Source organism: Sphaerodactylus townsendi, linkage group LG16, assembly GCF_021028975.2.
Source record: "Sphaerodactylus townsendi isolate TG3544 linkage group LG16, MPM_Stown_v2.3, whole genome shotgun sequence".
NCBI classification, from domain to species: domain Eukaryota; kingdom Metazoa; phylum Chordata; class Lepidosauria; order Squamata; family Sphaerodactylidae; genus Sphaerodactylus; species Sphaerodactylus townsendi.
The window spans coordinates 4,547,196-4,569,034 of NC_059440.1; the positions used below are offsets into that span (position 1 = coordinate 4,547,196).

Below are 21,839 nucleotides of genomic sequence, written 5' to 3' on the forward strand. Positions count from 1 at the left end.
TCTGTATGCAAAGTGTTTCTCTTTTATTCTTGTGGGATTCTATAAACTGTCATAGTTTGGCACAACTTATCTGTTCTGTGAGAGCATCTGATCTTTGATGGGGCCAGAGTTCAGCGGTAGAACATATGTTTTGAACCCAGAAGTTCCCACGAAACGACGCTTGAATAGTGTGCTGGGATCCTTCCTTTTGCATACCTTTTCACCCACGCATTCTGAATTTCTTCCTCTATATTCCGAAAAAGTCAGGAAAAAAAAACTCATCGTGGCTTTTTGTGGATTTTCCAAAAAAAATTGGCGGGGGGGAGGAGGGGGGAGATCATAAGAACATAAGAACAAGCCAGCTGGATCAGACCAGAGTCCATCTAGTCCAGCTCTCTGCTACTCGCAGTGGCCCACCAGGTGCCATTGGGAGCTCACATGCAGGATGTGAAAGCATCTGTTACATCTGAATCCAAAAACTGTCAAAAAATGTTGATGCACACCCATAATACTTATTGTGGCCAGAAAGAAACAGCACCAATCTGGGTAGCAGAACTGGAAGAGAAAAAAATCATATATTTGCCAGAGTGTAGTCGTGGCAAGTGTTCAGCGGGGTGCGTCAGAGGAAGGCGACGACCCGAGATCGCGGAGAATATCATCTGGTGGAGAGAGCCAGCTTAGCCGGGAGCCCTTGGGGTCCGTGATCCTGGCAACTCTCCCGCATGCTAGTTTCTGGCACCTTTTATTAGGGTTACAGCGGGGGCGTGTAAAGGGGTGGATCGGTGGGAGAGCGGGAGAGCGGGAGAACGGGAGACCGGGAGATCATCAGTGTGATGCGTGAAGGTCTCATCCAGGCTGCGCTACGTCTCGCGGGAGGAAGTGTCTGCGTCACAAATGGGTCTGAGATCCACACCTGAGGGGCAAAGGCTCCATTTGTCCCTTTGTCTGAGAGACACCTGGTAGGTTGTGGGGAGCCCAGGGTAGTTCATGAACCTGTGACTCACCGGGGGGGGTGGGGGGGGGATGGGGAGCCGGCGAGAAGCGACCAGAAGGCCGTAGTTGGGCCGGCATGCCAGCGCTCTGCCTACGGTGCTGCTGGGTCAGCGGCTCATCCCTACATTGGAGTCCTCGGAGAGTTCTTCTAATCCAGGGGTCTGCAACCTGCGGCTCTTCAGATATTCATGGACTACAAATCCATGAACATTTGTCGTTTATGAACATCTGGAGAGCCGCAGGTTGCAGACCTCTGTCTGAAGAGACAGTCCTGGGATCAATGCACTCTGGGTCCAACTTGGTATAAGGGAGCTTTGCATGCTGGGAAATAAAAATCGCATCTGAACTCAACCTAGGGTCCTGCTAGTCCAAAATTCTGTCTTTATTTGTAGTCAGATGAATGTCTCCAGAAGGGTAATGAACAAGCTATGAATGGCGCAGCCCTCTGGTTGTTTACATCTGGTGTTCAGTGGTATACTAACGGTCATTGATGTTCCCATCTTCCATTCATTAATGCAGGGGTCTGCAACCTGCAGCTCTCCAGATGTTCATGGACTACAAATCCCATCAGCCCCTGCCAGCATGGCCAATTGGCCATGGTGGCAGGGGCTGATGGGAATTGTAGTCCATGAACATTTGGAGAGCCGCAGATTGCAGACCCCTGCATTAGTCTAACCTTCTTGAAAAGCCTTCTAAGTGTTTCCACCCCTGTACCACAGTTCGTGCTCTCAAATGTGAAGTTCTCAAAGGGCAAATGTACTAGTATTTCTGCAAAGCCTCTTCTGATTTAAGGACTCTAAATAAATTGTAATATGTTTGAATGCTACAACTAGCGTGTGGATCTGAGCTGTCCGCATCATCGCTGTATTCCCCTTCTTGCTTACATTTTCAGAACAAACTAGGGTTTGGGAAAGCATATCTGCGGCAGCCTTTCCCCCCATCACAGCCCTGCATTTTGCAACAGTGGTCAAAGGAAGGTTTTTGCAACAGTGGTTAAAGGAAGGTTTCGGGCCCTGGGACCTTGGCGAGTTCCGCAGGGCCTGTAAAACTGAGCTGTCCCACCGGGCCTTTGGGGCGGCTGGCCACAGATAGTCCACCCCCTCTTGATGCCCCCGTGTACCATCTGTGTTTACCATCTTTGGCAATTTGTTGGTCGCCTCCCGGGAGTTTGAGAGTAGGGGAGTTGGGGTTCGGACGCATCCCATAACATGATGCTCCTAATGATTTTTAGAGGATTTTAATTGTATTTTTATTGTATTTTAATCTGTATTGTTGGATTTGATGCATGTTACTTGTTTGTTGTTGTTTTTATTGCACACCGCCCAGAGCCCTTAATAATAATAATAATAATAATAATAATAATAATAATAATAATAATAATAATAATAATAAACAATAATAAACAATAATAAACAAAAATAAACAAAAATAAACAATACTAGGCCGATACATTACAACTTCCTAGACCTCTGGGTGAGGCTCAAATTGTAATGAAAGGCCAACAAGCAGCTAAAGATCTGGCAGCTGTGAAATCTACCACAACACCACCAACAACAACAACAACCCACCAACCCACCACCCTGAGACTTCTTTGTGACTCACAGACTTCTTTGTGACTCACATACCAGGCTACTCTATTCAGAGGGCCTCACCTTTTGACCTCACAGTATATATACTCCACTTGCTTTCCATTCCTACTATCAGATCCTCTGAAGATGCCAGCCACAGATGCAGGCGAAACGTCAGGAGAGAATGCTGCTAGAACACGGCCATACAGCCCGGAAACCACACAGCACCCCAAGCATCCTTTAAGTCACACAAGCAGCCGCATCTTTTGTTTTCTTGGCAGGACGTAGGGCTCTTCGTAGGAAGTCTGTGCCAATATTTATCCGTGCTTCTTTTGGGCTGTTTTTCAGGCTGCTATCCTTGTCCGGGGCCAAATATGAACCCCATAGCTCTGGGAAGTCGGTGGCTTGCTTATGCTGAAAACAAGGTAAGGAGCCGGTTGCATGCTTCTGCCAACCCCCTCCAGAAATCTGTGCCCATTCTTTTATAGACAATTCATGGAGGGAACCAGGCGCACACCTGGGGCGTTGTGCCCCACCCTGCCCCTTTGGCATTACGCCACTGTGCAAAGGGCAACCAGTGACACACCCTGCCTTACAGTGGCCCTGCCCGCTTTGTGAAATGCCCAGTGGGCATCAGGAGAAATACTTGGGGGGGACCATGTTGGACAACCCAGTTTTATAGCAATAAAGACAGGCTGTTGCTCCAAGGAGGCTTCAGATTATATTTCTCTGGCTACAGCGAAGGGAAAGAAAGGTAACTTCAGCATCCTTCAGCTTTGTATATGTTGGGCATCCAGAATTTGCCAGAAGAAGTGGTCTTTGAATAGCACTGCATTGGGTGCCTGCGCACAAGTGGGAGAAATACTGGGCCATTTAAGGGTGCAGGGGGCCTTTGAGAGGATGCAGATGGTAGAACTGGCCCTCCTCCCCAGTATTTGTAATCAGCATTTGTCACTGATTCTCAAGGGGGACTACGCGGTAATCACATAGCACGAGAGATCTAATAAGCAATGCGATACGACTAGGAATACAAAAATCAGAAAATTGTAGGGAAAAGTTCATATTAAGAAAGGAAACGGAACAAGTGCTAATTGTGATATGCCAAGCAGTGTGCAAGATGGAATGATAAAAGTAGAGAATAGGGTAGCAAGAGCCATGCACATAACAAACGCACTTAACAAATGCACATAACAAATAGATCATATATAGCCTATGCAGTGGCGTAAATTACAGCCCTGTTCTCTTCTCATAAGTGCCTTCCTGAACCATTCAGTTACATTATCACTGTTATAGCAGTGCCCTATTACCTGCATGTAATAGGTGTGAGAGAGAATGTCACCTTCGGCTGAGACTAGTGCAGCAGGAGTACCCAGTGTGCCACCTATGGGCATCAGTGTGCCAACCGATACCTTCCCAGGCACCCACCAGATTTAGATGGGGTCAGCTGGGGCTTCTACCCAGCAGGACTTCTGATTGGCCATTGAAGATTAGTTGGGCAGGTTAAAAATAACGACATCTCAGTGGCCGCTGCCACCACAGTGCTGGTTTTATTCTCTCTCAGGTTCCTGTTTCCCAGAATTTTTTTTAAATCTCTCCTTTCCCTTGAGCTTTCTCTCTGTGTGGCTTCTGCCTCCTGTGGTGGCCAGTCAGAGATGCCCACAAAGGCCAGATCCCTGCAGTGTAGTCTTATTCTGACTGGCATTGGAGGGAGGGAAGGGATGGGAGTGAGTGAGTTAGGGGTGGCATGCAAGGGAGCGGGAGGGGGCCCAGCATCTGGACATGGCCCACCCACCTTAGTGGAGGGGGAAGGAGGGGTGCCATGCAAGGGAAGGGGAGTGAGGGAGAAGATGGGAGGGAGGGAGGGGTGGCATGCAGGGGAGGGGAGGGAGGAGGAGGGGGCCCGGCATCTGGACATGGTCCACCCACTCTCCCCTCCCTTGCATGCCACCCCTTCCTCCCTCCCTCCCTCTCTCCCCTCCCCTCCCTCACTCCCCTTCCCTTGCATGGCACCCCATCCCTCCCCCTCTGCTAGAGTGGGTGGGAACTTCTCCTTCCCAGCTCTGCAACCTTGAATTCTTTTAGACTGAATTCAGCCTGACACCTTTCTGCAGGTAAAACGTGCTGTGGGGCTGCAGCACTTCCGAGAGCGAAGCCTCTGGGCTGCCTCCCCAGGAGAAGACCCTGCAGTGGACAAGACCCTGCAGTGGACCCTCCGTGCATTCTGCCCCGTAATAAAAGCAGTTCCGGGAATTTTGAACCGAACTTATTTTTTCATCCTTCAAAAACAGAGATTTTTTAAATCCTTCAATGTGCTAACCTTCACTGAAACTTTTGCCCTCATTAAAGAGAGGCTGTTAGCAATGGACTATCAACAACTGCAGAGCTTGGCAAATAAATCTTGTTCACCAACGAATATGTCAATTCCTTTCACGCAGGGATAGCCAGCCTGTTATATTACAGCGCTCACAAATCCCATACACAGGAGAGCCTATATGCTGGCTAGATTTAACATCATGCCATCTCCGCTACATAGAGGAAGACTTAAAGGTCTTCCAAGCGATAAGAGGTTCTGTCCCTGTAGCATAGGACAGCTGGATTCCATCCCACACATTCTCCTGAACTGCTTATTATACCAAGAACTCCGATCCAGCCTGTTATCCCAAGCTATAGACCCTATGATTGATTATACTGAATCAGATAAAGTAGTTACGCTTTTAAATTGTCAGGATTTTCATTGTTGCCTTATGTTGGCAAAGTTTTTGTCAGAAGTTTGTAAACCGAATGTATGACAAACGTGAAGTTTTTCACTCTTCACTTTTTAACTGGAACTGTATTTTTATAGTATTTGTATTTAGTATTTATTGTTTGAGCCATTGGCTATAACAATACAGAGATACATGCAGTTAAAACAGTAACTTAGAACGATAATTTAAATTAAAACAATAACTTAGTTTTACATTAAAATATAAATTATTAGTATTCGCAATCTCTAAATTAAAATGCCCCATCAAATACTTTCCACGTCAGATCTTTTTGCAGCTGCTTCAGCTAGTCTAAGTTAACCTCCAGTACTTTGGAACATCAGTTCAAACAGCGCTTTAAATACTTTTCTCGTAATTTCCTAGCCGCCAGGGCAAAGAGAGCCATCTTGTAAGAAACATAGGAATCAATATCAGATAGCAAGAAAATCAGTTTCTCATCATCGGACAAAAAAGCTGTCCTAGGTAGTATTGGCTCCAAAAACCGTTTCCTTATTTCTGAATATAAAGGACAGGAGAGTATGTAATGAAAGAGATCCTCAGGCTCTTGTTTTCCACAGATTCAAAAGCGCTGAGAAAATGGTACTCGTGTGTATCTACCACTGTATTTTTACACTATCGTGTATATGCCAATAAAGGCTCATTGAATTAAAGATTTTTTTAAAAAAAAAAATCGACTGCCGGTTGACAACGAAAGCGGAGGGAGCTGGAGCAACCATCTTCGTGGCTCAGGTTTTTTAAACACCTGTAATGAAAACAGGCATTTCTCTGGTAATGGCCAAGGCAGAGAAGGCAGGGGACTGGGTCAGAGCGAGGACACGTCTGGCAAGCAGGGCAGCAGCTCCTGATAATCAGATGTGCTCAGAGAGGAGAAATCCCCATGCAAGCTGTTGCCCAGACCCCCCGACAACCAGGCTGCGTTTTGTCGTCGCTCGGTTCCAGCGTCTTGGCGTCGTGCGCCCTTTTTTTTTCATGAATCGTTTCCTTTCTTTTCCAGAAAGTGCCTGCAATTCCTTCTGACATTCTGCTTCCAGATCCCTAGCTTGTCAACGACTTGGTGTTGACACGGCACGGAGCCTTTGATTATATCTGTTCAAATTTATTTGCAGGAGAGCGGCCAACCCTCCCCCGCCAGCCCTCCCCTCCTAACCTCCCTGTTTTAAAGTTTATAAACAGTAAGGGACCGTTCAGCTCCTAATTGAAAACCAAAGGCTGAGTACATGACAGTCTGGGTGGCACCCAAAAGATTATTTATGGGGGAAAAAAACGGTTACCGCATCTCATGAGGCTTTTTTTTGCAGCTTGTGAGGAAAGGGAGAGGGAGAATCTTGCACCCGCAAGAGGCGTCCAGCTGGGTTGGAATGATTGTTGTACAACTGACAAGGAGTGACTTGCTGGCTCTCTTTCTCCCCTCTCGCAGCTGATCCGGTTCCACCAGTCCCGCGGCGGGGCCTGCGGAGACAACATCCAGTCCTACACGGCCACGGTCATCAGTGCTGCCAAAGTGAGTGCATCGGATCAACCGCAGAGGAGAGGGGGCGCGCGATTGTCTGCCTTCCCAGCAGAACAACGCTTTGACTCCTCTGTTTTCCGCCCCTTCCTGGTTTGTTGATCAGACCCGGTTTGTGTGCACATCAGAACAATGTGGTTGAGCTGCGCCACTTCAGAATGCAGGTGGGGGTGATGGGGGGGGGGATATAGTTACTGCAAGTACATCTAGTGTTGCTTCTCTCATGAAGCAAGAAGGCTTTGCCAGGGTTCTATGATCCAGCACTGGCTAGAGTGTGCTTGAGCATGTTCATTTGTATTCTGTCTCTGCCAGTGGCGTAACGCCAAGGGGGAAAAGGGGTGCATGATGCACTGGGACCGGGGCGTTCTGGGGCGGGGCGCAGGGCGCACGCGTGCCCCAGGCGCAGTTCCCCCTCGCTCTGACCCTGGTCTCTGCTTCTATCTGTATTATCAGTATGTGTGTGTCATAAATAAACCGCCCTACAGTAGAAAGCCCTGACCTGGATAGCCCCAGGCTAGCCTGATCTCATCAGATCTCAGATACTAAGCAAGTTGGCCCTGACTAGGATTTGGATGGGCAACTTCTTAGGAATACCAGAGGGGTGAACGGGAGGCAAGCAATGGAAAGCCACCTTTAAGAACATAAGAACATAAGAACAAGCCAGCTGGATCAGACCAGAGTCCATCTAGTCCAGCTCTCTGCTACTCGCAGTGGCCCACCAGGTGCCTTTGGGAGCTCACGTGCAGGATGTGAAAGCAATGGCCTTCTGCGGCTGTTGCTCCCGAGCACCTGGTCTGCTAAGGCATTTGCAATCTGAGATCAAGGAGGATCAAGATTGGTAGCCATAAATCGACTTCTCCTCCATCAATCTGTCCAAGCCCTTTTTAAAGCTATCCAGGTTAGTGGCCATCACCACCTCCTGCGGCAGCATATTCCAAACACCAATCACACGTTGTGTGAAGAAGTGTTTCCTTTTATTAGTCCTAATTCTTCCCACCAGCATTTTCAATGGATGCCCCCTGGTTCTAGTCTTGTGAGAAAGAGAGGAAAATTTCTCTCTGTCAACATTTTCTACCCCATGCATACTTTTATAGACTTCAATCATATCCCCCCTCAGACGTCTCCTCTCCAAACTAAAGAGTCCCAAACGCTGCAGCCTCTCCTCATAGGGAAGGTGCTCCAGTCCTTCAATCATCCTCGTTGCCCTTCTCTGCACTTTTTCTATCTCTTCAATATCCTTTTTGAGATGCGGCGATTAGAAGTGAACACAATAATTCCAAGTGCGGTCGCACCACGGCTTTATATAAGGGCATGACAATCTTTGCAGTTTTATTCTCAATTCCTTTTCTAATGATGCCCTTTGAAAGTATCTTGCCTTGAAAACCCTCATTGCTCAGGCTGAGGGAATGCCTGTCCCCTGTGCTTTTGTCATACAACCTGCTGTGGCCAATCCCAGTTTGCAACTTTGGCGGGCCAAATCCTGTTCCTCAGGCTGCACTTTTAGGACCCCTCCCTCCAACTCTGTCCTCTTCTGTCTGCTGAGAATTCACTGGACGTTAAATGTTTCGTTGAGCATTTATTTATTATAATCCGTCTTTCTCACTGAGTTTCAAGGCAGAGTACGAATGCCATTACAAATGCAGATTACAAACACAATCAATTGGATGAGACATGTGATAAGCACTAGGATAGACTCTGGCCCCTTACGCACACGCAAAATAATGCGTTTGCAAACCACTTTCACAACTGTTTGCAAGTGGATTTTGCCATTCCGCACAGCTTCAAAGAGCACTGAAAGCAGTTTCAGAGTGCATTATTCTGCATGTGCGGAATGAGCCTCTGATTACAGAAATCCTAGTAATTCAAAAAAGTGTTGGACATTTTATGCCGAAAATGATATTGCAGAAGTAGAAAATAATGCTGTGAGAACAGGATAATACACACAGCTCGTAAATGCACATGATATACAGTAATGCAAATCAAATACTTTTATTACAGCACACAGCCAGTGTTAATAAATGTAATAATTATCATTTACATTCAGACATAAAATTATCGGTCATAAAACAAAACGTTCCGGTTTGTCCACAGGAGTCAATTGGAGACATTTTCCCAGTTTAAAAAACGCTTGTAAAAAGATTAACCTTGCAAGGAGAAAATTACCGTACTATTTAATGTCTGTGTTAATAGGAAGATAAGCTTTATATACTAATAGGCTAACTTGGCAATTTGTCTGGTTAGTTGGGAACTCCCATCTGAGAGAAAGTTTTCAACCTGAGCTTTTTCAGACAGATCTGGGGTTTTATTTGCCAGGGAGCAGATGAACTCTGATCACGCCGCATTGTAGGAGTTGCGCCGAAAGAAAACCTGTTCAAGACGTTCATCTTTTCCAGACCTGCGTGGACACGCTCAACAGTCTGCAGTAGTATAGTTCACAGTCCTGCTCACTGAATAAAAGCAGCTTCCTGAACATCCCCTTATAATATAGCCCCATTTCTTTTAAAAATGCCCTCCTGAACAATTCTGTTTTGCGTACTTTGCCAAATGACAGAAACAGGGGGCCTTCCTGACCTCCTCCGGCAGGCCAGTCCACGAAGGCCACCAACTTGGTGGGTTCTTTAAAAATTAAGTTCAGTTTTACTATGCTGACTGCTTCGCTCATTGCTGTGGAGTATGAGCACCTCTACAGCAGAGGTGGGATCCAGCAGGTTCTCACCAGTTCCCGGGAGTGGGTTACTAATTATTTGTGTGTGCCGAGAGGGGGTTACTAATTGGGTCCGCTTTTCCGTCTCCACGTCCTCGCCTCCCTGAGAGGCATCCTGCCTTTGAACGTGAAGGTTCCATATGGCAATTGCGACGAATAATGTCACTCCCTGAACTGGGTTAATCCCTTTCAGGTACTGCCATTCATGGATTCTCAGCCTTCCGTACCTGTTATCTCACCAGTCTCTATCAAAGAACCTGTGTGTTTCACCATTACTGTGTTCAGATTTGTGAGTTGGGGCATTTTCTATAATGTGATGATGATTTAGAAATGACCTGGTGCAAAAAAATTTTTTTGGGGTCGTGGTGGGGTGGCTGCCCATGGGGGGGGCATCCAACTCAGGTTTTGCCCAGGGCTCAGGTTTGCCTAGGTACGCCTCTGCCCCCTTTGCTGAGGGGGGCTGGCTGACGAGGGAGCCTGTTACTAAAATTTTTGGATCCCACCACTGCACTACAGCTATCTCAGCATATTCTCTTTGCTGTAATAGCTTCTCTCTCTCTCTCTCTCTCTCTCTCTCTCTCTCTCTCTCTCTCTCTCTCTCTCTCTCTCTCTTTCTCTGTGTGTGTGTCTCTCTCTCTGTCCCCCCCCCCACCACCACCACTTACCCTCTCAGACTCTCCCTTTGTGAGACAAATGCGGTCGGTGCAATAAGAGAGCTTGCAAAGGGAGTTTTTAAATTGGCGGGCCGGAGAGCCCTCAACAAAACAAGGGCTTAAAAGTAACCCACAAAAGGAATGGAAACAGAGGTCATGCCATTTCCTTCAGAAGAACAAACAGCAGGAAAGAAAAGAAGTGTGTGTTTTGTAACAACGGGTGTCAGTGCCAACAGAGCTGCGGTTGGACAGGGAGAAAAATCACAGGTTTTGCTTTGCTTGAGACAGATGTAGGCCTCCACCCCAGGAGGAGCACTCTGTTGAACTTGTGCGGTCTGTGATAGATTCCTTTGCCATGACTGAGAAGGAGAAGCGATATGTTTTCCTCATAATGTCATTGCCATCAGAACGTGGACATCTTTATTCTGAGGCTAAATTCAAGCATCGCATCTATCCAGGGTTTTATTAATGTAACTGTAGTTAGCACGAGTGCCCAGATGCGGCTGTGGTTGGTTGGGATGCATCAAAACAGGATCAGACACCATGAGGTGGATCCCGTGGCCCATCATCAGAAATCTCTGATGACTGGGGATCCTTCCTGACCCACTGCCCACAGCCTCTCACTGCCCAGGGAAAGTTGGTTCCACGGGTTGCAGGATCCCCATAGACCAGGGGTGTCCAACACTGATGCCCCAGATGTTCATGGACTACGATTCCCATCATTCTCTGCCAGCATGGCCAGTTGAGTCCCATGGCCAATATACTCCCACCAACCTTTCCCATAAAGTTTCCCACTGCAGTGGCGTAGGAGGTTAAGAGCTCGTGTATCTAATCTGGAGGAACCGGGTTTCATTCCCAGCTCTGCCGCCTGAGCTGTGGAGGCTTATCTGGAGAATTCCGATTAGCCCGTGCATTCCCACAAATGCCAGCTTGGGTGACCTTGGGCTAGGCACGGCTCTTCGGAGCTCTCTCAGCCCCACCCACCTCACAGGGTGTTTGTTGTGAGGGGGGAAGGGAAAGGAGATTGTAAGCCCCTTTGAGTCTCCTGCAGGAGAGAAAGGGGGGATATAAATCCAAACAACAACAACTCCTCCTCCTCCTCCTCCTCCTCCTCCTCCTCCTCCTCCTCCTCCTCCTCCTCCTCTTCTTCTTCTTCTTCTTCTTCTTCTTCTTCTTCTTCTTCTTCTTCTTCTTCTTCTTCTTCTTCTTCTTCTTCTTCTTCTTCTTCTTTGTTATAGGTGTGGGGAGAGATTTTTCATTTCTGGAGAGCCACTGTCCGTAAGAACCAAGTGATCAAACTTATGCTTTTCAGGCATAAGGTCCAAGGTTCTAGCCTGGGCATCTCCAAAATCTCTCTCTCTCTCTCTCTCTCTCTCGCTCTCTCGCTCTCTCGCTCGCTCTCTCTCTCTCTCTCTGTGTGTGTGTGTGTGTGTGTGTGTGTGTGTGAGAGAGAGAGAGAGAGAGAGAGAGAGAGAGAGCCTCTGGAGAAGTCCCTCCCCATCACAGCAGCTGTTGCTGAGCGAGAAGGGTATGAGCCTGTTTTCTGTGTTCAGTTTGGAAATTTTGTCTATGATGGCATTGCCCTTCAGCTAGATCTGCCAGCACAGCCCCCATGAGGCGGTGGAATGGACTGTGCCTCACTGCTGTGCTCCTTGATAGAGGTTAAGAGCTCGTGTAGCTAATCTGGAGGAACTGGGTTTGATTCCCAGCTCTGCCGCCTGAGCTGTGGAGGCTTATCTGGGGAATTCAGATTAGTCTGTACACTCCCACACACGCCAGCTGGGTGACCTTGGGCTAGTCACAGCTTCTCGGAGCTCTCTCAGCCCCACCTACCTCACAGGGTGTTTGTTGTGAGGGGGGAAGGGCAAGGAGATTGTCAGCCCCTCCACCACCACCACCTCCTCCTCCTCCTCCTCCTCCTCCTCCTCCTCCTCCTCCTCCTCCTCTTCCTCTTCCTCTTCCTCTTCCTCTTCCTCTTCCTCTTCCTCTTCCTCTTCCTCTTCCTCTTCCTCTTCCTCTTCCTCTTCTTCTTCTTCTTCTTCTTCTTCTTCTTCTTCTTCTTCTTCTTCTTCTTCTTCTTCTTCTTCTTCTTCTTCTTCTTCTTCTTCTTCTTCAAAATCCACCTCCACTTCCTTCCCCCAACAAATGCCTTCAATTGAAACCCCAAACTGCTAAATCCCAAGGTCATTTGAAGAAAACAAAACATAACCACCCCAATATATTTATAAGACAATTCCCTCCCTCCACACCCGCCCCACACTTCCCTTGCAAGCGATAAGAGCAGAGAATAAAACAAAAGGCAGCCTTTTTAAAGAAGGTAACACCTCCGTTGATCAAAGGGATGGAATCCTAAACCATTTCGCCCAGATAAGGGATATCTGGCAGCATAAATGGCGGCTTATTTAAGCAAGCTAAGACATATAGGTTTAGCAAGGGGCGGGGGGGCAGGAAGGGCAAAGGGCAGGGGATGTTTGAAAGTGCTAAGACCAGGACTCCAAAAATGGACCTGCCATTAGAGACCTGGAATCTCTTCCTGATGACTGCATTTGTACACAGACACCAGCGTCACAGTGAACATGAAAGAAGGCCACACTTCACACTGGTCCGAAGAGACAGACTCTGCTACCACGAGTCCCACAAGTCGTTCAGCATAGAGCAGTGGTGGCGAACCTACGGCACGGGTGCCAGAGGTGGCACTCAGAGCCGTCTCTGTGGGCATGCACAGAGTTCATCATGTGGAGGAGAAATTGCCCCCACACATACATATCTAGGCTGGCCTGGGCCGCTGGGCTTGATTATTAGCATTAAACCTAAGACCTAGTTTTGGGGAAGCACTGTAGGTAATTCTGTTAAGCGCTGTTAAACCTCACTGATTTTCATGCAAAGAAGAAGAAGAAGAAGAAGAAGAGTAGTAGTAGTAGTAGTAGTAGTAGTAGTAGTAGTAGTAGTAGTAGTAGTAGTAGTAGTAGTAGTAGTAGTTTGGATTTATATCCCCCCTTTCTCTCCTGCAGGAGACTCAAAGGGGCTTACATTCTCCTTGCCCTTCCCCCCTCACAACAAACACCCTGTGACGTAGGTGGGGCTGAGAGAGCTCCGAGAAGCTGTGACTAGCCCAAGGTCACCCAGCTGGCATGTGTGGGAGTGTACAGACTAATCTGAATTCCCCAGATAAGCCTCCACAGCTCAGGCGGCAGAGCGGGGAATCAAACCCGGTTCCTCCAGATTAGATACACGAGCTCTTAACCTCCTACGCCACTGCTGCTTAAGGTAGACAACTGAGCTCTGATGGCAGAAATGCATCCCGGAAAGGGTTTCGGGAGGGTGGGGCGATGCCTGAGCTGGAGCCAGGTAAAATGGGATGGAGACAAAGTGGGGATGGAAAGGGATGACGGGCAAGAAGGACTGGCACAGCAGCAATTCCCAACCAGGGTTCCGTGGTACCCTGGGGTGCCGTGAGCATGTCCCGGGGGTACCGCAGCAATGCTACCAGTCCCCCTCACTTTTGTGGTGTCTCCCACCGGCACCAGCAAGGATATGGAGCTGGCCCAGGGGGCAGGGCCTGCCGTAAGGTCAGCAGCTACTTCCCTCCCACCCCCACCCACCGTGCTTCCCTTCACCCTGGGAGGGGAAGGTGGGGGGGGGTGGCAAGCAGGGGAACTGGGAGGGGAAGGTGGAGGGAGGATGGCAGGGGTACCGTGAGATATGAAGAGTGAGGTCAAGGGTACCGTGACATCGGAAAGGTTGGAAAACACAGGGTTAGAGCATTGGACTCTGCTGGAGACCTCCCAGCGTAAATTTTGGGCCAGCCTGCGTCACGGCATTCTTAGTGTCTGGGAGAGGGGACAGGTATGCAGCTCCAGCTCTTTGGAGGAAGGGCGAGTTTTAAAATCCTAATAATAATTAAAAATGTATCTTTCTCGTTTCTACCTTGGCTTCTTCACGGTGGCCTTCTGGGCAGACCCCCATGCAACTCACAGAGGGCGCGCCTGCCACAGCCGAAGACTGCCAAGAACAGTGATGGCGAACCTTTTTGAGACCAAGTGCCCAGATTGCAACACAAACCCCACTTATTTATCGCAAAGTGCCAACCCGACAATTTAACCTGAATGCTGAGGTTTTAGTTTAGAAAAACCGGTTGGCTCCCTCTTCCTCCACCCCACCCGGTTGAGCAGGGGCCAGCCTGCTCTAGCCTCCAGCAACTCCCGCACACACCGCTCTGTGCCTCTCTAGCATCTCCGCCTCCTCTGTGCCCCCCCCCCTTGGGCAGCAGCCACCCGGGCCACAGGCACCAGGCCCGCCAGCCAAGTCCTCCCTGCTCACCGTGGTGCGTGCACGTCGCACTCAGTGGCCCAGGCCAGCTTAGATGTGTGTGTGTGGGGGGGATGATTTCCACCCTCCACATGATGAACTCTGTGTGCGCGAGCCCACAGAGAGGGCTTCGAGTGCCACCTCTGGCACCCATGCCATAGGTTCACCATCACTGGCCAAGAAGAACGTCCGTCCGCTGCTCTCCCAAGCGCTCCCCCTCCTTCCGCTGCACTTTCCCACCAAGAAGTCAGGAGATACTGAGGGGAGGGGTAAGCATTTGGGAGAGCTGTGGACGTCCTGGGAAGTCTGATAGTTTTTGACCACAGCAGGCCTGCTCTGTGAGAGGTTAGGCAGAGCCCAAGGTCAGCCAGGCAAGCTTCCGTGGCAAAGTGGGGATTCTTTACTGCTTGGAACTTGCACCGCCATCCAGGGCTACTGCTCAGAGCTGCCGGCGGTGTCCAGGTCTATATGCGCCCAGGGACATTGGTTACCCCATGTCGCCATAGGTGGTTACTCAGCACGATTTCACAGCAGAATCAGAACTCCAGCCTGGATCATGCGGATCCTGTTACCGCACTGCCTGGTAACTTTTAATAGCTCCAGACCAACCAGCTCTCGGCAGCGCAGGGGAACAGAAACAGGACACGACACAGCGACTATAGTGAAATAATAAAAGAGTTTATTGAGATGCTGACCTACGTGTCAGCACCTCCGCACCACGGCAACTGCGCTGCCTAGCAGCTTTACAACAGCTTATATACACTTTCTCCCGCCGGGAGTCCGGGAGAATACAGGACAGCCTACAACCATTCATTCACAAAATACATGGTAACCAATCATACATCTACAATACATGGGAACCAATCAGAGTCCAGTGGGCAGCCCCTTCTTGAATTTCGCGGCAGAGGCAGGGCGAGGCGATGACGTAGGTACTGGCGGGAAAAACACAAAGAGTCGTTTGGGTGCTTGGGCCAGGAAACGAAACTTAATGATGATGGCACCCTTATCTGCCTGCTGGTGGGATTAGGCAGATGGGCGCTTCTTCCGGGGGTCCCTTTTGTCAATGTCCATTCAGGGTTTTACAAATGAAAGGGACATGCCCAGGTGGAGCAGGGGTGGATTCCTGCCTTGAGCCAAGGAGGTTCCATGCAGACACAAATACAAAAGATAGCTATAATTCCTATTTTCTATCTAATACAGTGTGTTCCTACCTATACTTTCTATCTAATACAGTGTGTTCCTACCTATACTTTCTATCTAATACAGTGTGTTCCTACCTAATTTATATAGAAATAAAACATAGTCCCATCTTTATTTGAAAACAAGATCAGAAATGGAATAAAAATCACTTCTGATTCCGCTATCAATCCTAGGCCAACTCTCTAGCCTCTAAGAGAAGGGGGGTGCCGCTTCTAAAACAGCACAGTCACCACCTTTCGTTTTGGTCAGCAATTGCATTCAAATAATTTCAATTCAAAACAATTTGCTCCCCCCATAATCAACACCCTTTATTAATTATGGTGTAATCATAAACAGTTTTTTTAACTGCAAGTCCGCTAAAACGGTTCAAACCCTCCACATAGCTCGACGGCTCAATATCACGACCTCAGAAACGATAAAAAAAGTTGTGCCTTTAGATATTTCATGCTGACAGCGATGGCGTGGTCCTCTGTCGCTTTTAATAAAAATCCCAGGTTTTCTCATCACCTAATAGCATCTGGGCTTCCTTTCCATAAATCCTCAGCTGGCAAAAGTGATTTCGCAGAAAAATGACAACAAAAAGCAAAGCCGGGGGGCATCTGTTTTCTCTGGTTACCCGATAACTTCTTAATGAGCCCTAACAGCCCAAGTGAGAGCAAAGCCATTAGCTCTAATGGACTGGGGGGGGGACAGCCGATACGGCATGGGAGAGGTTAAGGATTACCAAGCAAGTTTCTGCCGATACGGCCAGGGCAGGAGGGAGAAGTGGCCTCGTGGTTTTGTTACGGACATTTACGAGCTAATGGGTCGGGTCAAATTGGAATCCACTTTTGGGGGAACGAAGCCTGCAGCCATAAGGGGTTATCTCGCTCTCTCCTTCCGATACGCTCGAGACCGCTGTTACTGCTTACACAAGCACAGACGCTGCTTTTAAATTCTGAAAACGTCTCCTGTTTCGCATTTGGTCACGTGGCCGAATTGATCACGAGAGGTTATCTGTAAAATGTCAAGAAGCCTTTCTGTCCGGGTTATCGTTCAGCGGCTGTAACTCAGAAGGAAGGCAATCTGTCTCGTGCTGTAAAAATATTAGAACGGTGAGCTTTAATTGGCTTATAATCGGCAAATTAATTGGCTGAAGCTTTAGACCCTGCTCCCACTCTAGGTGTTCACACACAAAAATCAGCGTGAGCACGCACACGAAGCTGCTTCATACAGAGTCAGACAATTGGTCCCTCGGGGTCAGTATTGTCTACTCAACTGGCAGCTGCTCTTGAGGGTCTCAGACGGAGGTCTTTCCCATCGCCTACTTCCTGGCAGAGACGGAGCTACCAGGAAGCGGGGCGGTGTGTGTGTGCATTGCCCTGGGCATGCGCCTGGGTGGGGCGGAAAATTGCCCCACACACACATACTTACCTTAGTTCAGCCTGAAAGTGGAGGCTGGAAAAGCGGCCTGTTCACTTGAGGCTGAAGACAGCCTGGTGGGAACTATACTTCCCAGGAGACCTTGGGGCTCCTGGAAAATTGCCCCCCCCCCACACATACTTACCTTAGTTCAGCCTGAAAGTGAAGGCTAGAAAAGCGGCCTGTTCACTTGAGGCTGAAAACAGCCTGGTGGGAACTATACTTCCCAGGAGATCTTGGGGCTCCTGGAAAATTGCCCCCCCCCCACACACACACACATACTTACCTTAGTTCAGCCTGAAAGTGGAGGCTGGAAAAGCGGCCTGTTCACTTGAGGCTGAAAACAGCCTGGTGGGAACTATACTTCCCAGGAGACCTTGGGGCTGCCAAGATTAGCCACAGGAGGCAGTTTCCCGAACGTCCCTAACCTCAGAATCGAACAGGCCGCTTTTCCAGCCTCCACTTTCAGGCTGAACGAAGGTAAGTGTGTGTCAGGGTGGGAGGTGGGGGGCAGAAAACTCAGAGTGCGCATCGGGCGCAATATGGCCCAGCTATGCCTCTGCTTCCTGGTCTTTTAACTGGAAATGCCAGGGATTGAACCCGTGTCCTTCTGCACGCCAAGCAGATGCTGTACCACTGAGCCATGTTCCCTCCACTGAGCACATTCCCCCAGCTGATCCGGCCCGGCCTGCCTGAGTGCCGCATTGGCAGATGGACGCCCACATGGGGAGCTCAGCTCCTAGAAGCTCAGATTTCCACTCAGCCGTGCGGATGACTTTGTGGCAGCCGCTGTCTCCTAGCCTGACTTCTCAGGGTTGTCGTGGGGATAAAAGTGTGGAGGGGAGAATCCTGCAGGATCGTGCCGAGGTCCGTAGAGGAAGGCTCGAATAAAAACGTGGGGGCTGCTGAACGCCTTTGAAAGTTTGGTGGCCGAAAAGGAGCTGCAGCGGTGTTGGGGGCGCTGCGATGCGCCGGCACGCCTCCCCTATGTGACATCCGCGGGAATAAATGAAATGAAGCTCTTTCTGACCTGCTCTTTGATCGGATCATTCCTCTGTGCGTAAAATTAACGGTGCATTTTTAATGCAGTTCCTTTCCCGCTGCCTGAAGTACTGTGTCTGCTCGCAATTACAGGCTGGTTTAATCGCTTGTGGATTATAAAACGGTAGTGATGAATGTCTGGTCAGAAGGTTAGCCTGGGTTTTTTGGGGGGTGCTTCCCACATAAGACCATCCTGCACAAATGGGGGCTGCTTTATTTTTCACTCCCTTTAGCCCAGCCCCAAAGCTTATAGGGTTGTGTGTTATTAAAATATATTCTTTTTCTTCTGAGCTGTTCCTCACTCTCTGGTGGTATCTTCTGGATGCTGCCACAGGAGGTGGTGATGGCCACTCACCTGGATAGCTTTAAAAAGGGCTTGGACAGATTTATGGAGGAGAAGTCGATCTATGGCTCCCAATCTTGATCACAGATTGCAAATGCCTTAGCAGACCAGGTGCTCAGGAGCAGCAGCAGCAGCAGAAGGCCATTGCTTTCACCTCCTGCATGTGAGCTTCCAAAGGCACCTTGTGGGCCACTGCGAGTAGCAGAGAGCTGGACTAGATGGACTCTGTTCTGATCCAGCAGGCTCTTTCTTATGTTCTTAAGGCCATTGCTTTCACCTCCTGCATGTGAGATCCCAAAGGCACCTGGTGGGCCACTGCGGGTAGCAGAGTGCTGGACTAGATGGACTCTGGTCTGATCCAGCAGGCTCGTTCTTATGTTCTAGATGTCCTCTAGGGCAGTAAAGTGGAAGATGGCAAGATCTGACTCTTGGGAAATTCTGGATGCCTTCTAGGGCATCACAGTGGGAGCCAGACAGTCCTTTCCCTCAGAGTCCAAGCTCACAGGGGGAACTCCTATGCACAAATCTTGGGGGAACGCCAGGAGTTTCTTCAGTGTCATGCTCGGGTGTTCCTCCTGTCCCTTTCCTCGAAGAAGTGGGGGAAGATACTGCCCCAAGGTCTCCTGGGAAGTATAGTTCCCATCAGGCCGTTTTTACTGCAAACAGGGCTTTTGCAGCCTGAAAAAGTTCTGGAAAAGGAAAGGAACAAAGGCCCTTTCTGCACGGCAATGGTGCGCGGGTGCGTCAACGCACCCCCCAGGGACCGCACGGATGGTCCCGGGAGGGCGGCAGGCGGCAGTGCAGCCTTCACATAGGCTGCACCGTCACTGAACGCCTACCTCGTCTCCTGGCTTCCGGCGCATCGCAGAGGCCAGGGGACACACCCCGCAGGCTGGAGCGACGGCTCTGGAGTCGCAGGCCAGGGGGGCGAGTCCCCTGACCTCTGCGATGAGCCGGAAGCCAGGAGACGAGGTAGGCCTTCATGGCCGGTGCGGGGGAAATGGCGCCTTCCAGGTTGGAAGATGCTGCTTCCGAAAAACCTTGTTTAGGGAGCGAGGTTCGGAAACAGTGCCTTCCCACCGCTCAGGGGTTACAAGGCTGGCGATGCAGCGGCGGCAGCCGTGCCTGAGCTTGCTCTCACATCCTGCATGTGAGCTCCCAAAGGTACCTGATGGGCCACTGTGAGTAGCAGAGAGCTGGACTAGATGGACTCTGGTCTGATCCAGCAGGCTCTTTCTTGTGTTCTTATGGCCATTGCTTTCACCTCCTGCCTGTGAGCTCCCAAAGGCACCTGGTGGGCCACTGCGAGTAGCAGAGTGCTGGACTAGATGGACTCTGGTCTGATCCAGCAGGCTTGTTCTTATGTTCTTATGTTCTTACGTTCTAACTTGGTTGTATCTAGATTAAATTTTCAGTGGGAATTCGGCCACCCTCCAAGAACAGTTCCTACCCAGGATTTCCAACCTTATGTTGATTTGTAGCCATAATGGTGCATTGCCTGTGCTTGGAGAGTGGAAGGGAACAAAAGCCTTTAGTATGGACTCGTTTGATTGGCAGATAATATGAAGCCTCTGAATTGGCCTTGCGTTGGGTAAATCCTAGAGGCCTGACTTTTAGCCTCTGCCTTGCCAGTGCGGCATTATGTTCTTCTCACTTCACTGCAGCTTCGGGTCTGGACTTCCTCCTCCAGTGGCTGACCCCAAACTGGAGCGCGTAGCTTTGTAGATCTAGATTTGAACCCAGGTTCCCACAGCCCAGCCTAGATAGGAATAAAAGCTACTGCAAGGCTGAAGAGCTTTCTGGGATTGTTAACCCTTGGACAACCAATCAGATCAATAGGTCCTTGGAGGCTGAGCATAAAACGTCCTTCTTGTTTGCTGCGTGCCTCCCCCCCCCTCCTCGAAGTTGTAAGCCTGCCAATTGTTTAAGGATTTTATTTCTTTCTGTCGGTTGCGGGGGAGTTAAAGAAGAGCCTCGGGTTTGTGTGTTTGAGTGGGCAGGATGAGACGCAAATGACAGGACACGTCTATCGCTAAGAGATGTTGTAACGCAAAGAGGTTCCTTTGATAAAGTCTTGGCTCCAACCATTCTGTCTTTTCTTTTCTTTTTTTTTAAGCAGTAGCATCTCCATTAGCATTAATGGGGTAAGTACACCCAGGGAGGCATCTCAGAGGTTAATTGGGCTTCCTGGCTGGATCGGCGCCGTCAATACAACCTGGCGCCTGGTTCTGTTGGCCCTTCAGAGGTTTTCCTGACAACACACTAACAGACTCTGGTGTGTAAGTCATTTCCCATGAATAATTCAAGCCAACGCTCGGCTGCTAATTGATGAACACTAATGTGTTTTCTAATCACTGCAGTTTGAGTTTTTAGCACTAAACAAAGCAGTTGCCATTGATTTGTGGCTTCTGCTCCTCCTTTCCTCCCCCGCCCCGCCCCTCTCCTTCTCTGAATCTGAACAGGGAGCTTTTCTCGTGGAATTATAGAGTTCCCAAGAGGCCGTGCAGGCCATCTAGTCCAACTCCCTGCTCAATGCCGAATCAGCCTAAATCAGCCTAGAACCTGTGGTGGGATCCAAAAATTTTAGTAACAGGTTCCCATGGTGGTGGGATTCAAACCCCAATGGGGCGGGGCGGAGCACGACGAGGGCGTGACCGAGCATTCCAGGGGTGGGGCATTAATAATTTTCTCTGTTACTGTAAAAAACTCTTACTGTAAAAAAGAAGTTCCTAATTTCCAGCTGGTATCTTTCTGTCCATAATTTAAACTCATTCTAGCAAGTCCTATCGTCTACTGCCAACAGAAACAACTACTTCTCCTTCAATTGACTGCCTGTCAAATACTTAATACTTTCAAATACTTAATTTTGTTTCTAGAAATCAAAAGAAGGATACTTTCCTTAAACAAGGAACTTTACCATATTTCTAAAACGTGTTTTTAAAACAGCCCAACAGGGAGAATTTATCCCGTTTTCTAACTTCGCTAACCAGCCACATAGGAAACAACAGGACTTTAGGATTTTGGGACCTAATGGAATTTCTAACGGAAAAGCAGACCCAATTAGTAACCCCCTCTCGGCACACACAAATAATTAGTAACCCATTCTCGGGAACTGGTGAGAACCTGCTGGATTCCACCTCTGCCTAGAACCCTTCGGGGATGAGGCGGTCTACGAAATCCAGATAGATGATGATGATGACAAATAATAATAATTGAACGTCACAATAGGCTAGCAGCAATGGGGCACTGGAACCTTTGCAAAAAATATGGCCTGCCCTGTAGCAATACCTGTCGCGAGCACAAGCCAGAGAAGACCACAGAAGCCTACTATGTCAGACTGCACAGGGAGGCCATTGAAATTCACGAACACCAGGACAACT

At 49.1% G+C, this 21,839-nt stretch overlaps 1 protein-coding gene across 1 annotated transcript in view; it reads left to right on the plus strand.

Annotated features, from left to right (window-relative positions):
* The window catches only part of BCAS3 (BCAS3 microtubule associated cell migration factor), a 655,707-nt gene that overhangs the window by 123,686 nt on the left and 510,182 nt on the right, over window positions 1-21,839 (plus strand). Inside the window, exons 12-13 of the mRNA XM_048519361.1 lie at window positions 2,889-2,965; window positions 6,720-6,803. Coding sequence (XP_048375318.1) covers window positions 2,889-2,965; window positions 6,720-6,803 — 161 coding nt within the window. The remainder of the gene's footprint in view (window positions 1-2,888; window positions 2,966-6,719; window positions 6,804-21,839) is intronic.